The 22,103-nt window shown below is 42.8% G+C and overlaps 1 protein-coding gene across 2 annotated transcripts; it reads right to left on the reverse strand.

The window, feature by feature from the left end:
• Nucleotides 1-3,275: 3,275 nt before the first annotated feature.
• On the reverse strand, nucleotides 3,276-19,318 carry LOC120019661 (probable G-protein coupled receptor 63). Of its 2 annotated transcripts, none has more exons than XM_038963033.1 (2): nucleotides 18,820-19,318; nucleotides 3,276-5,022 (listed from the first exon to the last, which is right to left on the reverse strand). In XM_038963033.1, exon 2 carries the CDS (start codon nucleotides 4,891-4,893, stop codon nucleotides 3,631-3,633), a length of 1,263 nt encoding a protein of 420 aa, XP_038818961.1. In that variant the 5' UTR covers nucleotides 4,894-5,022; nucleotides 18,820-19,318; the 3' UTR covers nucleotides 3,276-3,630. The 2 variants fall into 2 exon arrangements, with proteins under 2 accessions (XP_038818961.1, XP_038818962.1); XM_038963034.1 differs by lacking the exon at nucleotides 18,820-19,318 and adding an exon at nucleotides 5,571-5,622.
• Nucleotides 19,319-22,103: the final 2,785 nt, after the last annotated feature.

The following is a 22,103-nucleotide window of genomic DNA, read 5'->3' on the forward strand; positions in this document are numbered from 1 at the left end:
AGCACATGACTGGGAATACAGATATGGATCAGAAAACCAGTCAGTATCTAGTGACCATCATTTGCCTCATGCAGCGTGACACATCTCCTTCGCATAGAATTGATCAGGCTGTTGATTGTGGCCTGTGAAATGTTGTCCCACTCTTCAAAGGCTGTGCAAAGTTTCTTTTTTTTCAGCTTCCAAGAATTGTGTACAGATCCTTGCGTCATGGATTGCATTATCATGCTGACACATGAGACGATGGTGGCGGATGAATGGTACGACAATGGGCCTCAGGATCTTGTCACCGTATTTCTGTGCATTCAAATAGCCATTGATAAAATGCAATTGTGTTTGTTGTCCATAGCTTATAACTGCCCATACAATAATCCCACTGCCACCATGGGGCACTCTGTTCACAACATTGAGATCAGCAAACCGTTCGCCCACACTATGCCATACATGCTGTCTGCCATCTGCCCGGTACAGTTGAAACCGGGATTCATCTGTGAAGAGCGCACTTCTCCAGCGTGCCAGTGGCCATCAAAGGTGAGCATTTGCCCACTGAAGTCGGTTACGATGATGAACTGCAGTCAAGTCAAGACCCTGGTGAGGACGACGAGCACACAGATGTGCTTCCCTGAGACGGTTTCTGACAGTTTGTGCAGAAATTCTTCGGTTGTGGAAACCCACAGTTTCATCAGTTGTCCGGGTGGCTGGTTTCAGACGATCCCGCAGGTGAAGAAGCCAGATGTGGAGGTCCTTGGTTGGCATAGTTACATTTGGTCTCCGGTTGTGAGGCTCGTTGGATGTACTGCCAAATTCTCTAAAACGACGTTGGAGGTAGCTTATGGTAAATTGAATTCTCTGGCATCAGCTCTGGTGGACAATCCTGCAGTCAGCATGCCAATTGCACACTCCCTCAAAACTCGAGACATCTTTGCCATTGTGTTGTGTGACAAAACTGCACATTTTAGAGTGGCCTTTTATTGTCCCCAGCACCCGGTGCACCTGTGTAATGATCATGCTGTTTAATCAGCTTCTTGATATGCCACACCTGTCAGATGGATGGATTATCTTGGCAAAGAAGAAATGCTCACTAACAGGGATGTATACAAATTTCTGCACAAAATTTGAGAGAAATAAGCTTTTTGTGCATATTAAACATTTTTTGGGATCATTTATTTCAGCTCATGAAACATGGGACCAACACTTTACATGCGTTTATATTTTTGTTCAGTATATAATGCATGTTATATAAACACATGACTTCTCAAGAGGAAGAAGACACCTTTTCCTGAACAATACCAGATCCACCTTCTCTTGAGACACCCCCAAGTTGCTGTTGCTTAGTAATAGTGCTCGGAGCTATGATTAAAGTGAGCTTCAAAGCCCCAAGCACACTCATTAGTCACTGCTGGCAGAATAATGAATTCCAAGGAGGAAGCCGATTAAGAAAACCATCCTTTATATTCTTCAAGCTGAGAAGAATCGCCTTGGTCCAACTGTGTTCTTTTGAATTTATCTTTATCTAAATGGACCTGGCCTGGCTGCAAAAGGCCACAGAGGCAGAAGTCTCTTTGAGGCTAAATGTCCACATTGGAAATCAACCTTTTGACCTTTCAGTCGAGCATCTGTTTTAGATGATGTTGCCTGGGACCTGTCTGCTCACTCTGCCACCTCATTCTCTCGTTCTCTCTCTCTCTCTCTCCAAAATGTTTCTTTAGAGATTACCTTTGATTGTATGTCTTTTAAGTTCACATTAAAATAAATGGCTTTGAAATTCATTTTATCAGGTTAGCTGTTTAGCTATTACTATCCATTCCAGATAAATACATCAGGAGAATTCCACTAAAACCTATCAAACAGAACCATATGCATAAACACTTTCAAACAGTCCAGGCATCAGACATGACTGGCAATAGGCCATGAACATTTCCATATTCAACACTGTTTTATAAGCAGTGTGACAAATGCAACATTGAAGTGTGTGTAGCTAATATCAACAGCCAAGATGGAGGCAGACTTATGGAAATAAGCGTATGGTGAGATCATGTGTTAATACACAGTGGAAATGTTTCACACGAGTGTAGCCACTCAGTGGAGGGGCTGACAGGAAGTCCGGTCCCTGATGAAGGACGCCACTGGGAGATGCAGAGATGTGCTTCATTAACCCTAACCTTTAGAAAAACATTAACTGGTAAACACAGAAAATAGTCTTGCTGCATGTGAAACACACTGAGTGTACAACATATTAAGAACACCTGCTATTTCCATGACAAACTGACCAGGTGAATCCAGGTGAAAGCTATGAACCCTTATTGATGTCACTTGTTAAATCCACTTCAATCAGTGTAGGTGAAGGGGAGGAGACAAGTTAAAGAAGGATTTTTAAGCCTTGAGACATTGTGTATGGTGGGCCATTGAGAGGGTGAATGGGGAAGACAAAAGATGTAAGTGCCTTTGAACCAAGGCATTGGTAATGGCTGGTTTCCATGTGTTTGATGCCATTCAATTCGCTCCGTTCCAGCCATTATTATGAGCCGTCCTCCCCTCAGCAGCCTCCACTGCTTTGAACGGAGTATTGCAGTTTTATTTTATTTTTAATTTAACCTTTTTTTAACTAGTCAAGTCAGTTAAGAACAAATTCTTATTTACAATGACGGCCTAACCCAGACGACGCTAGGCCAATTGTGCGCCGCACTATGCAACTCCCAATCACGGCCGGTTGTAATACAGCCTGGAATCGAACCTGGGTCTGTAGTGACGCCTCTAGCACTGAGATGCAGAGCCTTATATGGTAGAATGGTAGTAGGTGCCAGGCTCAACAGTTTCCCGTGTGTATCAAGAATGGTCCACCATCCGAGGACATCCAGCCAACTTGACACAACTGTGGGAAGCATTGGAGTCAACATGGGCCAGCATCCCTGTGGAATGCTTTCGGCACCTTGTAGAGTCACTGCCCCAACGAAATGAAGCTGTTCTGAGGGCAGATGGGGGTGCAACTCAATGTTTGGTATACTGAGTGTATCCTCACTCATCCACAGTGTAGTACGTCTCTAAAGTGTATGGTACACAAATAGGATTCAAGGCCACGTTGAGACGAACATCTAAACAAATAGATTGCTGCAATTTACATTTGTTTAACCATTTTTCTATAAAGCTCTGAGTGGGTTGCTGAGTCAAACATTTTAGACATTTCTCTGCCTTTATGACATTTGTATAATTGCAGAAAACTTCCATGAAATCTAACATAAGACAAAAAAGTAAACCAGAAGTAAAAAACAAAGACTGTATTAACAAGGTAAGAAATGTCAAAAATGTTTATTAGATTCAAGTACAGTACACTGAAATTGCAAATTTTCACCAGATGTAGCAGCATTATGACTGGTATAGACTAACTAATAGGCACAAAACAATTACATAGAAATATCAATGACAAAATGTAATCTTGGTGGCCTTATGACCATATTCAAAACCACTGAAGCAGTTAATTGACATGCTTTGTAAACAGATTCTACTCAGCTAAAATATACTGTCGAAACCGCAATCACAACTCATTCATTTGACTGGCGAGAACAAATTGGATAAATGGTCAAACAAAACCTACATGGCAGTGAAGTCAGTGTCCTCCAAGTCAGTCCAGTGTTATTAAACCACAGAGCGATGCTCCCCACACACATACACAGCGCTGGGTCGGATACGTCGCTTTGTGTGGCCGGGCAGCTGAGGAAGAAACTTGAAATACTTGGGCATCAGGTCAAGGCAGGCGTCGCGGAACTTCTTGATCCGCCAGTAGTAAATGAGAGGGTTGAGTGCAGACTTGAGATAGCACAACAAAAGGAACCAGGTGCTGACTTCAAAGAAATTGGCCTTGTGGTAGAAGGGGCTGCTGAAGGTGGAAACCAGGCTGTAGGCGGTGAAGGGCGCCCAGCACACGGTGAACACCGAGAAGAGAATGAGGATGGTGGTGAAGGCACGGGTCTTGAAGCTCATGTCTATGTTCATCTCAAAGGGCCTCTGCAGGCTCATGAGCCCCAGCTTGCTGGCCTGACTCAGACAGATGCTGTCCGGGTGGCTGTGGATGCGCACGGCGTTGTGCCGGATGGTGTTCAGGATCCCCATGAAGGTGTACAGCATGACCATGAAGGGGATGAAGAAGAAGACCAGCATGAGGAGCAACACGTAGGCATGGTAACCCGGCTCGCTGGTGTAGCCGAACACACACTGTGGAGCTCTAGAGGGGATCTGGAGAGATGGGTGGCCTATGGCTAGTGGGAAAGATAAACATAAGGAGACAGTCCAAGCGATGACTATGAGCACTTTGGCTCTGTGGGGACTCAATTTGTCCTGTTTCTGGACTATGATCAGGAACCGATCTATGCTTATTATGAGCAGGATGACCATGCCCTCTATGACAAAGAGCCAGAAGAACATGGCCGACACTCGGCAGAAGACATCCCCGAAGATCCAGTGTGTGGTCACCACAGTAACCAGGGCAAAGGGCATGTTCAGGACGGCCAGCATCATGTCTGCGAAGGCCAGGCTGGCCAACAGGATGTTGATGGCGGATCGCATGGCGGCGCGCTGGTAGACCATCAGGACCACCACCACGTTCCCCAGGAAGGCCACCAACAGGATGGAGACCATGGCCGTGCAGAAGAACACCTGGAGGGGCAGGTTGACGCCCTGAACACTCTCCTGGGCCTCAGCTGTTCGCGTAACTGTGTCCAGCTCCAGAGGTGAAAAGGAGGAGCCATATGAGCTGTTTTCCATGGACATGTCTTCTGTGTCAGGCTGGCCGTGGAGGAGGTGGTCAGAGAGGTTCAGCAGCCCTGCCGTGACGAGACAGCAGAGGCTGGCTTTATTGGTCTCCCCTGCCTCCACAGGGGGAACGACAGTGGAGTAAACCATTCTTCCACGGGGGGTGCAGGCTCGGGTTTAGGCATCGTTACTGGAGCTCTTCTCTTGCCAAACATGATGCCTTGGATGCTGTTCTTAGTTCAACTGAAGAAGCCAGCATCTTAGCATGGAGGAGAGATCCTGGGGATACAGAAAGGGAAATGGAGGCAAAACAGAAAGCGGGGACATTAGCAAGAAAACATAAACGTCAAATGCTATGTCTGTTTTTCCTTGATGATAATACCTTAAAATGGGTATTCTTTGTTTTAAAATGTTGCCTTTCTCAAAAGACAATATTGTGTATCAAATGAAATTTTGTCAAACTGAAACGTTTATATACACATTGATCTGCATGTACAATGCCTTCGGAAAGTATTCAGAACCCTTGACTTTTTCCACATTTTGTTACGTTAGCCTTGTTCTAAAATGGATGAAATATAAAATCAATCTCAGCAATCTACACGCAATAAACCATAAGGACCAAGCAAAAACAGTTTTTTTGATTTTTTTCAAATTTATTAAAAATAAAAAACAGATATACCTTATTTACATAAGTATTCAGACCCTTTGCTATGAGACTCAAAATTGAGCTCAGGTGCATCCTGTTTCCATTCCATGTTTCTACAACTTCATTGGAGTCCCCCTGTGGTAAATTCAATTAATTTGACAATATTTGGAAAGGCACACACCTGTCTATATAAGGTCCCACAGTTGACAGTGCACGTCAGAGCAAAAACCAAACCACGAGGTCGAAGGAATTGTCCGTAGAGCTCCGAGACAGGATTGTGTCGAGGCACAGATCTAGGGAAGGGTAAAACAATTCTGCAGCATTAAATGTCCCCGAGAACACAATGGCCACCATCATTCTTAAATAGAAGAAGTTTGGAACCACCAAGACTCTTCCTAGAGCTGGCTGCCCGGCCAAACAGAGCAATCGGGGGAGAAGGGCCTGGGTCAGGGAGGTGACCAAGAACCCGATGGCCACTCTGACAGAGCTCTAGAGTCCCTCTGAGGAGATGAGAGAACCTTACAGAAGTACTACTATCGCTCAGAAGCCAGTAAAAGGCACATGACAGCGCGCTTGGAGTTTGCCAAAAGGCACCTGAGACTCTCAGACCATGAGAAACAAGATTCTCTGGTCTGATGAAACCAAGATTGAACTCTTTGGCGTGAATGCCAAGCGTCACGTCTGGAGGAAACCTGGCACCATCCCTACGGTGAAGCATGGTGGTGGCAGCATCATGCTGTGGGAATGTTTTTCAGCGGCAGGGACTGGGAGACCAGTCAGGATCGAGGCAAAGATGAACGGAGCAAAGTACAGAGAGATCCTTGATGAAAACCTGCTCCCGAGCGCTCAGGACCTCAGACTGGGGTGAAGGTTCACCTTCCAATTGGACAACGACCCTAAGCACACAGCCAAGCCAACGCATGAGTGGCTTCGGGACAAGTCTCTGAACGTCATCATACACAAGAAGACTGAAGGTAGTATGCAGTTGCAGTCTGGCTATGTACGTGTAAGCCCGGTTACTGCACTATTAAAAGCATGCCAACACAACCAGGCTGTATCACATCCGGCCGTGATTGGGAGTCCCATAGGGCGGTGCACCATTGGCCCAGCATCGTCCGGGTTTGTCCGGGGTAGGCGGTCATTGTAAATAAGAATTTGTTCTTAATGGACTTGCCTAGTTAAATAAAGGTTAAATAAAATTTTATTTAAAAAACTGGCTTACCAATGCTCTCTATCGCCAAAATGTCCTAGCAATTTCCTGAATTATTTGATCCGTGCCAGGGAGAGATTTTTAGTCCAAGTCAATGTTTTTCTGGGGACAACTCAAGACTTCAATAAAAAAGGCTTATCACTAATATAAACATTGGATACTGTTATTTTAGACTGACTGGTATCATTTACAATGGCTCCATGGCAAACGTCAAACAGAAAATGTTGGACCCGCTTTTCCTATGTTAGATTAGGACTGGCGGTGTTAAAAGCGGCAGACTATAAGCAGTCTTATCCATGAACGTGATTTTGTCTTAGACTTCCGCAGCACTTTCCAATATGCTCTCTTCTCTCATTTCTAGCTTTAGTCATTCCATGTGGGTTGAACAGACAAAGCGATTACAGGGGATTCAAAGCTTATTAAATAACTGTCAGTAAAAATATAAATTTGTTCTAATTTTTCTGTTCACTGCCGGGAGGATATGATTGTGTGACGGCTGTTGCTAGTCCGAAACCTTGAGGCAAATTCTATCCATTTACCATGCTGCAGAACTATAATTATGTCAAAGTTACCCCATCAGAGCAAAGGAGAGGGTAAAATGTTGTATTAATTAGATAAACAGGCTACCATAATAGAACAGGAACAAGTGTATTATTAGGCAATAATACACTGACTGGGGCATTGTGTGTTCCTCCTCTTACCTTGACAACAGGGTTAGAATACGCACGGCTAGATTATGAATAAAACCAAAAGGATACGTGTGGATGTGTGCAAACAAGCCTGACTGAAATCTATGTCTGCCTCCTGACTTCTCACTGACACGGACTGATCTTAACGCTCTGCCCTCTCCTCTCATTAGGATGCTATGACAGACACTGTTGATAGACAAAGTCGCACCAATTCTGCACTGTGTAGCAGTCTTGTGTTCTAATTTGTACATAATTCCCGAAAATGAAGTATATGGTCAATTTCCTCATTACAGGGTTTTCAGTTATCCAAAAGACAATCCTTCGTGCTAAATGAAAGGCCTACAGTATCTGTTCCCTTTTCATACAGAATGACTCAAAAGTAAATTGGCGGCGATACACAAAGAAGCAGCATTTTAACCTATCACTTTTAAACATGAATTGGGAACATGAACAGTATTCGTACAAGCAGAGTCCCTATTCAGATATTCAGCATAATACAGTCATTTAAAAAATGTGATGGAAGAGAAAGAAAGATATTAGAGGAACATGTTTTCTATTTCAAGTACATATATCCACAGAAACCATAGTAACTGCTAAAAAGGATCTGCCTGGTACCTTGCAAGTCAATGATAACACTGCATGTTGAGTAGTTGTGGAACCTAGCAACAGGGACCTGCATCCAGCTCGAATTTCTATCTGGTCGCTTTTTATCTCTTTCAAAAAGCTTTTGAGCCTTTTAACAACCACTACAAAAATAAACTAGGTATGTGTCCTACTATTTTGAATGTTTTAGTTGATGTATCATATAGTCCGTTTAGCCTTAGATGATCATTTGCCCCGGTAACTAGCCTGCGACTATGGGAGAAAGTTGAAAAAGCAGTCAACAAAGGAAATTGTGTTTCTCTTTTTGAGTGTAGGAACTGTAATTACACATTTGTTACTGAGCTGGATAATATTGTTCAGTTATCAAAAGGTGAAATAAAACATAATAAAGCTGAGTAATTCTCAGAGTAGCAAAGTTACAAATAATAGTAGCAGGGCTACTGACTATTGAAGAAAGCTTGGAGTACAATTTTGCCTAGATGGGGTCTGGGGGTCCTCCCCTAGGAAAATTGTACTGTTTTAAAAGCTAATTTCCTGCAAGTTTACGTTTTTGACATGGCTTAAGACTATGACCAGGGTGAAAAAACACAGGTCAGGTGTATTCAGAATGCTTTGAACATTAATTTAACCCTCAAAATTGAGATTTCTTTTTTTGGTGGGGGTGAAATCTTAGGTGGTTTGACACTTTATTCAGACACTAATGAAATTAGATGGGGAGATAGGCAAATGGGAGAAGCAGTGTGGAGGTTGGAAGCAGGGATCCCTGTTGTCAGGTAGAAAGTGTTGGGGAGTGTTACCACTACACCAATACTCTGCACAGGAAATACTAATATTAATGGTTGATGTCAGTGGGTAACCAAATCATAGACTGCAGTCTCCTTGTCCATAGATTGCTTTCAAGGTAAGGACAAAAACATATAATATTTTGTCATTTGGGTGAACCATCTCTTTAAAATAGGTCCGGAAGAAAATCTTGATTGCTCTCCAGGAGGGTTGACCACCCCTGATCTATGTTTCCCATGTGGCGGTGTTTGAAAATGTTATTTTTTATAACAATTAATTTCTCAAAATCACCCAATCTTCAAGAAAAATCCCAAATGCGTGAGAGTTGGCAGCTCTGCAGTAGTCCTGTTTAACATGGTAAGAGGTGTCGAAATCAGTTACTAGTGATTAAACTAAAACTATAGCCTACAGTCAGCCATTACAGCTGTCAATTTCAAATATTATGTGCCGGCCTATTTAAAGAATATCTCATCACTGGAAATGATTGATTGTGAGGGTATATTATTTCAAAGCCTACACACTACTGGGTTGCAGGCATTGGATCACTTAGTTGGGTTGTTTTCTTTAAAAATAGCATGCTTGGGTTGTTAATACTGGGTTATTGATGTTGGGTTATTGAGATATGACCCAGTGGGTCGGTTAATTCTCCCACCAAATCCAGATGATCTGGCAAGCTCGTGAATGAGAATTGTCGCAGCTGTTTAGCAAGTCTACCAGGCAATCAGGGTTGCCATGTCTGCAATTTTCATGCTAAATTGGGCTACTTTGAAAACAATGTCGCGGTGAAAATGTATTGGTCGCGGGTTGCGGGTTTTTGGGCTACTTCCATGGCAATTTCTTAAAAATATACAGTACCAGTCAACAGTTTGGACACACCTACTCATTCCAGGGGTTTTCTTTATTTTACTATTTTCTACATAGTACAATAATAGTGAAGACATCAAAATGATGAAATAACACATATGGAATCATGTTAGAAACCAAAAAAGTGTTAAACACCCTTTGCCTTGATGACAGCTTTGCACAGTTTTATACAAAAAATATGTTGAAACGATATCACAGGAGTAATTGCAAATCAATTCGTGCCGCTTGTGTAGCCTACCTGTACCTGGCAAACGGATTTAATAAAAAGCCTATAATTTCAGATTATTGTTGTTGTAGCCTTGTGTTATTAAGCAATTATTAATGGCCTTGTTTAGTTAATCAAGTTGGAAGTTATCAATTGTGATCATGGTCACAATCCTATCGCAACTGCCGATCAGCTGTTGTTAGAGTGCATTAGATTGATGGTAACAATCATTCAGATTAGGCTGCAGGTAAAAAAAACACTTGCTGTTGTTGACAAGCATTGGCCTATTCAGTTCATATCCATATTATTCATATTTGATTCAGTGATTGAAATGATGACCCCATCCTCAGTAGCCTATTCCAGCAGGCTATTGGGCAACTCAAGCACTTCCTACCTAGAAATTGCCTCTCTGTTCATGTTGAATAAATTAGTCTGTGTATTTGAACTAAGCAAGCTGCTAAATCGTTCATTTTACATCTTGCCTAGGCTACTGTACGCTATCTGAAATTAGATGTAGACCTATCAGGGGCTAGCCTATAGGTTACCTGCATCTAGCTAACCAAACCATGGCAAAGTTGAATTACAATCATAAAACCATATTTTAGTCAGTAGGCCCAGCCAATGCCTATTGAAATTACAAGTCAATCTTACAAATTTATAACGGTTTGTTGTCTTAACATCTGGCACATAATAACGGCACAATTGCCAGAAAATTGCCTAATATTTGTTTTTTTTTGTTTATATTTGAAATTATATTTACTCTTGCAACATATTCCAATTCCTTTATTAGTCACCTTACCTCGCAATAATGATTATTTAGATGGAAAACCAAATTTTGCTTCTTAAGTCGTTAGAAGTCCAATTGAGATTCCTTCACACGATAACGTAATGGAAAAAGGGTTTATTGGCTAAATGTGGCAACTCCTCTCTTGCTGCGAAAAAACACATTTTGGGCTAGTTTTCAGGCCTTGTGGGCAGGTTTTGAGTAGTCATTGGCTACAAATTTAGCTTGACCTGGCAACCCTGGACAAATGGGAAAGGCGTTGTGCTTGACCAAAAACAGTGAGTAAAAAGCTAGCTAGCAAACATTACTAATTTTCATTCAAGAATAAATTACCTAGCTATACTGACTTGCCTAGTTAAATAAAGGTAAACATTTTTTATTTATTTTTTAACTCCCTTCCTTGACAACAGTTCTGCACTGATCCACGAAGTGCAAAAAGTATGAATTCCCTGACCTCTGTTGAGGCCATATCACCATAAATGCTGCATGGCCAATGCAGAAGTCGGCTTGACCATGCGCCCAGATGCACAATGCACTCCTCTCCAGAATGGGCTCTCTCCTGCCAATTTTTGCACATTCATTGTTTCATAATTTCATTGTGTGAATTGTTTGCATTTGATTGTTAGTGTATATCAATTCCCCATTACATATCACCAGTAGTACATTTACCATTCATTCCTATAATTTCTCATCTACAATGTTTGTTACTTTGATTATGGTAATTTATTTTCATGCATTCAACCTATGCTAGACTTGTGAGAAACACGTTTTGGTATATTTCATTCCATTTACGAGTTTTGTCAATTTAGTCATTGTCTTTTGTTTGGAGAGCTCCTGTCAATGTTGAGTAAGGACACGCACGGATAGAAGTAGGCCTAGAGGCTACCTGGCCTGCGAACAAATGTAGGCATATAAATGTGCCCATTTGGGGATCTGATTAGTATTTCTAAATGATTTAACGCACCAACACTAATGACCTGTGGAGCTTCTCAAAGTAATGTTTTCTTCACCTCAAACAACAAGCAAACAAAGTCTGTTTTTACCTCCATTGAGAATTACGAAAGTTCCTCAATGTATTTGGAAAATATTTCCAGATCTCTCCCTTTCGATTTCCACTCAGCGTTAAAAGGGAAAAATGTAATGCTCTGATCCAGTGGAAACGTCATAAAATAGGCCTACCTGATAACTTATTATCAGTGCTTGACTTGGACTGAAATAGGTTCCGGTAGACATTTTGGGTGCTGGTACTGTTTATATTTAGGTGCAGGAGATACACAATACTTTTGAGCTAATATTATATGAGAGGAACAGGAGCTCAAGCAGTAGAACATTTGAGGTGCCGATACTCAGCTCCGTTGAGCTCCTGCGCAAGTTAAGCACTGCTTCTTATCCCTTGCGCAAATAGCATACAGCTGTGTCTGTCCCGAGCTCACTCGTGAGGGAAACTCTGAGGGCCCAGAATATTTTATACAATGTTGCAAGTTCGCTAGCGAATGCTTCGGGCCTGGACCCAGCATTTTGATTAACCACATGACAATGATGTTGAGATATGAAGATGTTATTATAAATGAATCGAAACTGTTTCAGATTTTTTTTATATGAAAACCATAACTGGCATGCAGATCGGTAGAAATGGTAAGATAAATTGGGATTCAACATGAGAAAGGTTGCCGACTCCTCGTGTAGCCTATTACCGGCAACTTCAGGAGAGTAATGGAAGGATCTATGAAAGCCAGCAGGAGCAAGAGGAGAATAATCTTTAGTTTTTTTTAAAGTCAGGTTAAGTTTTTATATTCTGGTTATCTAGATCTCTGACGCCCTCTTGAGGCATTTGTCTTATTTTATCAAACCGTAAACTTAAAAGCATCAGACAAGCTGTAACATTAGTCGTTAAGGGTAGACCAAGGCGTAGCGTGATTTGGGTTCATCACTTTATCACTTCACTTTATTTAAATGTGAACCAGCGAAAAAAAACAATAAACAATACAACGGACGAAAAGCTTCGTCGTGCAAAATACATGCAACCAAACAAAGACAAGATCCCACAACTGAAGGTGGGAAAAAGGGCTGCCTAAGTATGATCCCCAATCAGAGACAATGATAGACAGCTGCCTCTGATTGGGAACCATACTAGGCCAACAAAGAAAAAGAAAACATAGATATACAAAAACTAGAGTAACCACCCTAGTCACACCCTGACCTAACCAAAATATAGAGAATAAACAGGGATCTCTAAGGTCAGGGCGTGACAGTACACCCCCCCCTTCAGCTCGCCGCTGAAGACTCTGGACTGCAGATCGTCGCTGGAGGCTCTGGGCCATGGATCATCACTGGAGGCTTCGTGCCATGGATTACCACTACAGGCTCCGGGCCATGGATCATCACTGGAGGCTTCGTGCCATGGATCATCACTGGAGGCTCCGGGCCATGGATCATCACTGGAGGCTTCGTGCCATGGATCATCACTGGAGGCTCCGGGCCATGGATCATCACTGGAGGCTTCGTGCCATGGATTATCACTAGAGGCTCCGGGCCATGGATTATCACTGGAGGCTTCGTGCCATGGATCATCACTACAGGCTCCGGGCCATGGATCATCACTGGAGGCTTCGTGCCATGGATCATCACTGGAGGCTTCGTACGTGGAGCCGGAACAGGTCTCACCGGACTGAGGAGACGTACTGGAAGCCTGGTGCAGGGAGTTGCCACAACACGTCCTGGCTGGATACCCACTTTAGCTCGTGAGTGTGGAGAGCTGGCACGGGATGCACTGGGCTATGAAGGCGCACTGGAGGCATAGTGCGTAGAGCCGGCGCAGGATATGCTGGGCCGTGGAGGCACACTGGAGGTCTGGAGCGTAGAGCTGGCACAACGCGTCCTGGCTGAATCCCCCCTGTAGCACGGCAAGTGCGGGGAGCTGGCACAGGCCGCACTGGGTTGTGCTGGCGAACTGGGGACACCGTGCGTAGTGCTGGCGCAGGATATCCTGGACCGAAGAGATGCACCGGAAGCCAGGAGCGCTGAGCCGGCACAATCCGTCCTGGCTGAATGCCCATTCTAGCACGGCAACTGCGGGGAGCTTGCACAGAGCGCACCGGGCTGTGGATGCGCACTGAAGACATGGTGCGCAGAACCGGATAACACGGTGCTTGACCAGTCACTCGCTCCCCACGTTAGACACGGGGAGTTGGCTCAGGTCTGAACCCTGACTACACCAATCCCCCCCCCAAAAAATGTTTGGGGGCTGCCTCTCGTGCTTGCTTTGTTGATTTAACTCCTTGTATCGTCACCGTTCCGCTTTTGCTGCCTCCATCTGATCCTTTGGACGGCAATACTCACCGGCGCTTGTCCAGGGTCCTTCTCCCTCCAGGATTTCCTCTCAGGTCCAGTCCTCCTGACCATGCTGCTTGGTCCGTTGGTGGTGGGATCTTCTGTAACGTTCGTCGTTAAGGGTAGACCAAGGCGCAGCGTGATTTGGGTTCATCATACTTTATTTAAATGTGAACCAGCGAAAAAAACAAAAAACAAAAAACAAGACAACGAACGAAAAGCTTCGTCGTGCAAAATACATGCAACCAAACAAAGACAAGATCCCACAACTGAAGGTGGGAAAAAGAGCTGCCTAAGTATGATCCACAATCAGAGACAACGATAGACAGCTGCCTCTGATTGGGAACCATACGAGGCCAACAAAGAAAAAGAAAACATAGCTATACAAAAACTAGAGTACCCACACTAGTCACACCCTGACCTAACCAAAATATAGAGAATAAACAGGGATCTCTAAGGTCAGGGCGTAACACAAGCTCAATGAATATAAACTCAGGAGAAAAAAACTTTCCTTTTTCAGGACCCTGTCTTTCAAAGATATTTCGTAAAAATCCAAATAACTTCACAGATCTTCATTGTAAAGAGTTTAAACACTGTTTCCCATGCTTGTTCAATGAATCATAAACAATTAATGAACAAGCACCTGTGGAACGGTCGTTAAGACACTAACAGCTTACAGACAGTAGGCAATTAAGGTCACAGTTATGAAAACTTAGGACACTAAAGAGCCCTTTCTACTGACTCTGAAAAACAGCAAAAGAAAGATGCCCAGGGTCCCTGCTCATCTGCGTGAACGTGCCTTAGGCATGCTGCAAGGAGGCATGAGGACTGCAGATGTGGCCAGGGAAATAAATTGCAATGTCCGTACTGTGAGACGCCTAACACAGCGCTACAGGGAGACAGGACGGACAGCTGATTGTCCTCGCAGTGGCAGACCACATGTAACAACACCTGCACAGGATCGGTACATCCGAACATCACACCTGCGGGACAGGTACAGGATGGCAACAACAACTGCCCGAGTTACACCAGGAACGCACAATCCCTCCATCAGTGCTCAGACTGTCCGCAATAGGCTGAGAGAGGCTGGAGGGCTTGTAGGCCTGTTGTAAGGCAGGTCCTCACCAGACATCACCGGCAACAACGTTGCCAATGGGCACAAACCCACCGTCGCTGGACCAGACAGGACTGGCAAAATGTGCTCTTCACTGACGAGTCGCGCTTTTGTCTCACAAGGGTTGATGGTCGGATTCGCGTTCATCGTCGAAGGAACGAGCGTTACACCGAGGCCTGTACTCTGGAGCGGGATCGATTTGGAGGTGGAGGATCCGTCATGGTCTGGGGTGGTGTGTCACAGCATCATCGGACTGAGCTTGTTGTCATTACAGGCAATCTCAACGCTGTGCGTTACAGGGAAGACATCCTCTTCACTCATGTGGTACCCTTCCTGCAGGCTCATCCTGACATGACCCTCCAGCATGACAATGCCACCAGCCATACTGCTCATTCTGTGCATGATTTCCCGCAAGACAGGAATGTCAGTGTTCTGCCATGGCGAAGAGCCCGGATCTCAATCCCATTGAGCACATCTGGGACCTGTTGAATCGGACGGTGAGGGCTAGGGCCATTCCCCCCAGAAATGTCTGGGAACTTGCAGGTGCCTTGGTGGAAGAGTGGGGTAACATCTCACAGCAAGAACTGGCAAATCTGGTGCAGTCCATGAGGAGGAGATGCACTGCAGTACTTAATGCAGCTGGTGGCCACACCAGATACTGACTGTTACTTTTGATTTTGACCCCCCACCCCCCCTTTGTTCAGGGACACATTATTTCATTTCTGTTAGTGACATGTCTGTGGAACTTGTTCAGTTTATGTCCCAGTTGTTGATTCTTGTTATGTTCATACAAATATTTACACATGTTAATTTTGCTGAAAATAAACGCAGTTGACAGTGAGAGGACATTTCTTTTTTGCTGAGTTTAGTTGATTTTAAAAAATGTTGTGAGTGTATACAGTGCATTCGGAAAGTATTCAGACCCCTTCATTTTTTCAACATTTTGTTACGTTACAACCTTATTCCCCCCACATCATTCTACATACAATACACCATAATGACAAAGCAAAATCAGGTTTTTAGACATTTTTTTTTAATGTATAAAAATATATATATAAACATATATATCAAATTTACATAAGCATTCAGCCCCTTTACTCAGTACTTTGTTGAAGCACCTTTGACAGTGATTACAGCCTTGAGTCTTCTTGGGTATGACCCTACAAGCTTGGCACACCTGTATTTGGGGAGTTTCTCCCATTCTTCTCTGCAGATCCTCTCAAGCTCTGTCAGGTTGGGAGGAGAGTGTCGCTGCACAGCTATTTTCAGGTCTCTCCAGAGATGTTCGATCGGGTTCAAGTCCGGGCTCTGGCTGGGCCACTCAATAACATTCAGAGACTTGTCCCAAAGCAATTCCTGCGTTGTCTTGGCTGTGTGCTTAGGATTGTTGTCCTGTTGGAAGGTGAACCTTTGCCCCAGTCTGAGGTCCGGAAGATCCTTCTGTACTTTGCTCCGTTCATCTCTACCTTGATCCTGACTAGTCTCCCAGTCCCTGCTGCTGAAAAACATACCCACAGCATGCTGCTGCCACCACCATGCTTTACCATAGGGATGGTATTGGACAGGTGATGAGTGTTGCGTGGTTTCCTCCAGATGTGACGCTTGGCATTCAGGCCAAAGAGTTCAATCTTGGTTTCATCAGACCAGAGAATCTTGTTTCTCATGGTCTGAGAGTCCTTTAGGTACCTTTTGGCAAACTCCAAGTGGGCTGTCATGTGCCTTTTACTGAGGAGTGGATTCCGTCTGGCCATCTGATTGGTGGAGTGTTGCAGAGATGGTTGTCCTTTTGGAAGGTTATCCCATCTCCACAGAAGAACTATGGAGCTCTGTCAGAGTGACCATCGTGTTCTTGGTCACCTCCCTGACCAAGGCCCTTCTCCCCCGATTTCTCAGTTTAGCCGGGCGGCCAGCTCTAGAAAGAGTTTTGGTGGTTCTAAACTTCTTCCCTTTAAGAATGATGGAGGCCATTGTGTTCTCGGGGACCTTCAATGCTGCAGACATGTTTTGGTACCCTTCCCCAGATCTGTGCCTCGGAGCTCTACGGACAATTCCTTCGACCTCATGGCTTGGTTTTTGCTGACATGCACTGCAATTGTGGGACCTTATATAGACAGGTGTGTGCCTTTCCAAATAATGTCCAATCAATTGAATTTACCACAGGTGGACTCCAATCAAGTTGTAGAAACATCTCAGGGATGATTAATGGAAACAAGATGCACATGAGCTCAATTTCGAGTCTTATAGGATATGGTCTGAATACTTATGTAAATAAGGTATTCATGCTTTTATTTTTGATACATTTACAAAAAATTCAAAAAAACGGTTTTCACTTTGTCATTTTGGGGTATTGTGTGTAAACTCACGAGGAAAAAATTATTGCATACATTTTAGAATAAGGCTGCATTGTAACAAAATGTGGAAAAAGTAAAGTGGTCTGAATACTTTCCGAATGAACTGCACACACTAAAAAAATAATGGGTTAAAAATAACCCAATTTCGGTTATCTGGTAACTCAGCACTGGGTAAATATTGGACAAAACACACACTGGGATACTTTGACCCAGCCAGCTGGGTTGCGTGAATAACCCATGTTGGGATGTTTTATTTACCCCAAAAACGTGGTTATTTTGACACAGCAGAGGGTCGCTTTTTACTCTTTTGCTGGGTTATTGTTATATCTGTATTTTTGACCCAGCAATGCATTATTTCTTACTTTATTGCTGGGATATTTTTTTTCCCCCTTCTCTATTCAAGAATCTGTTTTTCCATTCCACAATTGTCTAGTGTTTGTGATCGCATGCCCACTGGAACCGATTCTTCTTGTTTTTAGCTGATAGGAGTGGAACATGGTGTGGTCGTCTGCTGCAATCACCCATCTGGGAAAAGGACCGTTATTTGCCAGTTTGTGGCCCGCCTGTTAGCTTGCACGATTCTTGCCATTCTCCTTCGACCTTTCATCAAAGAGCTGTTTTCGCCCACAGGACTGCCATTGACTGGATGTCTTATGTTTGTCGCACCATTCTCTGTAAACCCTAGACACCGTTGTACGTGGAAAGCCCAAGAGGCCGGCAGTTTCTGAAATACTGGAACGGGCGCACTTGCCACAGACAATCACACCACGCTCAAAGTTGCTTACATCACCACCCAATAACATCTTCAAAATGGGCAAACCATTTTTTTGAACAGGTTAGTGTACTTAATAAACTGTCCGCTGAGTTCATATCCCAACATTGGGATAGTTACCACTGTTATAATATGTACATAATAATGTTATTAATTTTATATTTGAATATCTAAATGTGGAAAAATAATCAAGGAAAGTTTAAATGTGCAGTGTACAAACTTAACATGATCAACAGGAATGACATTTACTCTCACATGTGGCCAAAAATAAGTATCTGGATTACATAAAAAAATACCCAGCATGAAAGTGAATAAAAACCCAACTGATGGTTAAATTAAGCCTTGGGCTATCCCTACAAGCCCCAAGTCTCTTTACTTACAAATTAACCCATATTTGTGTAATTCCAAAAACCCAACTGTCTGGATCAAAATAACCCAACTGGCAGGATCAAAATAACCCAGCGCTGGGTTACCAAATAACCCAAATTGAGTTGTTTTTAACTCAGCATTCTTTTGAGTGTAGGCCTATTTATTTGGATATTTTTGATAACATTATTATTATACTGTGGAATTAAATGTAAGATCAAATGCTTGTTTGATGAGAACCTAAGATTAGTTTAATCAAACAAGCAGAATTGTTTGAAAACATGTTTACATTGTATTAATTAAACCACTTTTTAGGGAGTAGTATTGTTTGTTACAGCAGAATCCTCAAGTGAAATTACCGTTTTCCTTCCAAAGTCAGGTTGACATCGTTGGGTTTCAGTAGACAGACAATTCCTCGCTGCTCATTTCATTCTTTCAGTTGATCCAATTCGCTGTCCAGATGCTTTTTGTAATTCCTCGAAGTCACAACTAGATATACTGTATTAATCTCTCATTGCACGCGAATTAATAAATCTAATCAAATAACATTATTTACAGTGCGAAAAACGGGCAATGCCACCTACACAATTCAACAAAAGCGGTAAGTAAAATGTAGTTCCGCGTATCATTCAGTCTTTGTTTTGCAGGGAATGGGTTCTCCGACAAAAGAAAACACCGCTAGATTTGTTTACAAGACAAAATCATGACTCAAAGAGGCATTAAACAATTTGAATGTCAGTCATTTCATTTTCTTTACAACCCTCATCTTTCTGTTATCCTGAGCATGATAATTTCGTCTTTCACTATTCGGGGTTGACGGTATAATATTCCATCTCTGTTACGAACTACGATCACTGTCCGTATACTGGTTAACTGACAGTCCCATCATCCAATAGTATGGACAGCTCGGGTAGGGTCCTTTGTTAGGACACACCCATTATCCAGAGCTCCAATTGAAATGGACAAATGGCCATAAAGAGGCGTAACGTTGTGGTTCAAGACCTAGTCCAACAGGGCACGTGCATATAAGCGTTGTATTGGTACATTGTATACAATCAAACACAGAGATAAATACAATATTACAAGGTTCCATAAAGTATAGGGTTTGGTCATTAGATGTTCTTAATATTACACGTTTTGTGCATGTAATAGATAGCCTGCATCCCCTTCTTTCCATTTTCCATTTATACAGCAAGAAAAAGTATGTGAACCCTTTAGAATAACCTGGATTTCTGCAAAAATATCTGATCTTCATCTGCAATAAGATCTGATCTTCATCTAAGTCACAACAATAGACAAGCACAGTCTGCTTAAACTACTAACACACTAACAATTATAGGTTTTCATGTCTTTATTGAATATACAGTGTAAACATTCACAGTGCATGGTGGAAAAAGTATGTGAACCCCTGTTCACCCTCCTTTGGCAGCAATATCCTCAACCAAACATTTTCCGTAGTTGCCGATCAGACCTGCACAACAGTCATGAGGAATTTTGGACCATTCCTCTTTACAAAACAGTTTCAGTTCAACAATATTCTTGGGATGTCTGGTGTGAACTGCTCTCTTGAGGTCATGCCACAGCATCTCAATCGGGTTGAGGTCAGGACTCTGACTGGACCACTCCAGAAGGCATATTTCCTCTGTTGTTGATTTACTTCTGTGTTTTGGGTCGTTGTCCTGTTGCATCACCCAACTTCTGTTGAGCTTCAATTGGCGGATAGATAGCTTTACATTCTCCTGCAAAATGTCTTGATAAACTTGGGAATTCATTTTTCTGTCGATGATAGCAAGTTGTCCAGGCCCTGAGGCAGCAAAGCAGCCCCAAACCATGATGCTCCCTCCACCATACTTTATAGTTGGGATGAGGTTTTGCTGATGGTGTGCTGTGCATTTTTTTCTCCACACATAGTGTTGTGTGTTCCTTCCAAACAACTCAACTTTAGTTTAATCTGTCCACAGTATATTTTGCCAGTAGCGCTGTGGAACATCCAGGTGCTCTTTTGCTTCAGACGTGCAGCAATGTTTTTTGGACAGCAGTGGCTTCTTCCGTGGTGTCCTCCCATGAACACCATTCTTGTTTAGTGTTTAACGTATCGTAGACTCGTCAACAGAGATGTTAGCATGTTCCAGAGATTTATGTAAGTGTTTAGCTGACACTCTAGGATTCTTCTTAACCTCATTGAGCATTCTGCGCTGTGCTCTTGCAGTCATCTTTGCAGGACGGCCACTCCTAGGGAGAGTAGCAACCGTGCTGAACTTGGTCTTACCGTGGACTGATGAACATCAAGGTTTTTAGAGATACTTTTGTAACCCTTTCCAGCTTTACGCAGGTCAGCAATTGGCAATCTTAGGGCTTCTGAGATCTCATTTGTTCAAGACATGGTTCACATCAGGCAATGCTTCTTGTGAATAGCAAAATCAAATTTTGTGAGTGTTTTTTTAGAGCAGGGCAGCTCCAACCAACATCTCCAATCTCATCTCATTTATTGGACTCCAGGTTAGCTGACTCCTGTCTCCAATTAGCTTTTGGAGAAGTCATTAGCCTAGGGGTTCACAAACTTTTCCCAACCTACATTGTGAATGTTTAAATTATGTATTCAATATAGACAAGAAAAGTACAATAATTGGTGTGTTATTAGTTTAAGCACACTGTGTTTGTCTATTATTGTGACTAACTTAGATGAAGATCAGATCAAATTTTATGACCAATTTATGCAGAAATCCAGGTAATTCCAAAGGGTTCACATACTTTTTCTTGCCACTGTATACCCATTGATTCTTGAAGAATATAACTTATAAATGCCTCATGAGCTTGGTTCAAGTCATACCCCATCATAACCAAAAATACAAGCTTGTTTTACTCCAATGTTTGTAAACAATCTCCATGTAAACACTGTATAACATGGTTAAAACTATACATTTCAATATCATGGATGGTTAGTCCTTGCATCCATAGCTTTGGGCTGGGAAATTGAGTTTTGGCGCCGGTACAGCCGACAAGCGCTGTATACAAATTGATACTTGGAGCCAAATATCGATATATCCTCACAAAATAACATTGTGATAAGTAACTGTATAGATTTTTTCCCCCATAACTAATAGCTCTGTGTACTGTTAGGGACCACTGTAGCAAGTGTTGACTTTAGTGTCAGTCTGTTCCAGGTGCCCTGAGCTGTTGAGGGTAACCACTAGAGCAAGCAATATTTTATGGGTGGCAGGTAGCCTAGCGGTTAAGAGCGTTGGGCCAGTAACTGAAAGGTTGCTGGTTTGAATCCCCGAGCCAACTAGGTGAAAAATGTGCTCTTGAGCAAGGCACTTAACCCTAATTGCTTGTAAGTCACTCCGGATAAAGAGCGTCTGCTAAAATATAAATGTATGAACTTGAGAGTGGTTACATTTCTCCAAGACCATCCCTCAGCCATCTACCAAAACACAGGAGGCGTGTTCGCTTTGTTGTTCTTTTTAAAACAATGTCCACTATTTTGCTAAAATAATGTGTTTGATTTATTAAATGAAACATCACAATAATCCACATCATAAACGTTCACAGAAAGTAAACAGCATCATCATGATTCTACTCTTTTATGAAATAAATGGCCCTGCAAAGTACACTGAGTGTACAAAACATTAGGAACACCTTC

The sequence above is a fragment of the Salvelinus namaycush genome, chromosome 24, assembly GCF_016432855.1.
Source record: "Salvelinus namaycush isolate Seneca chromosome 24, SaNama_1.0, whole genome shotgun sequence".
NCBI lineage: Eukaryota > Metazoa > Chordata > Actinopteri > Salmoniformes > Salmonidae > Salvelinus > Salvelinus namaycush.

Coding starts and splice junctions, on each gene's coding strand:
- LOC120019661 (XM_038963033.1), bottom strand. CDS start 4,893: ATGGTTTACTCCACTGTCGTTCCCCCTGTGGAGGCAGGGGAGACCAAT.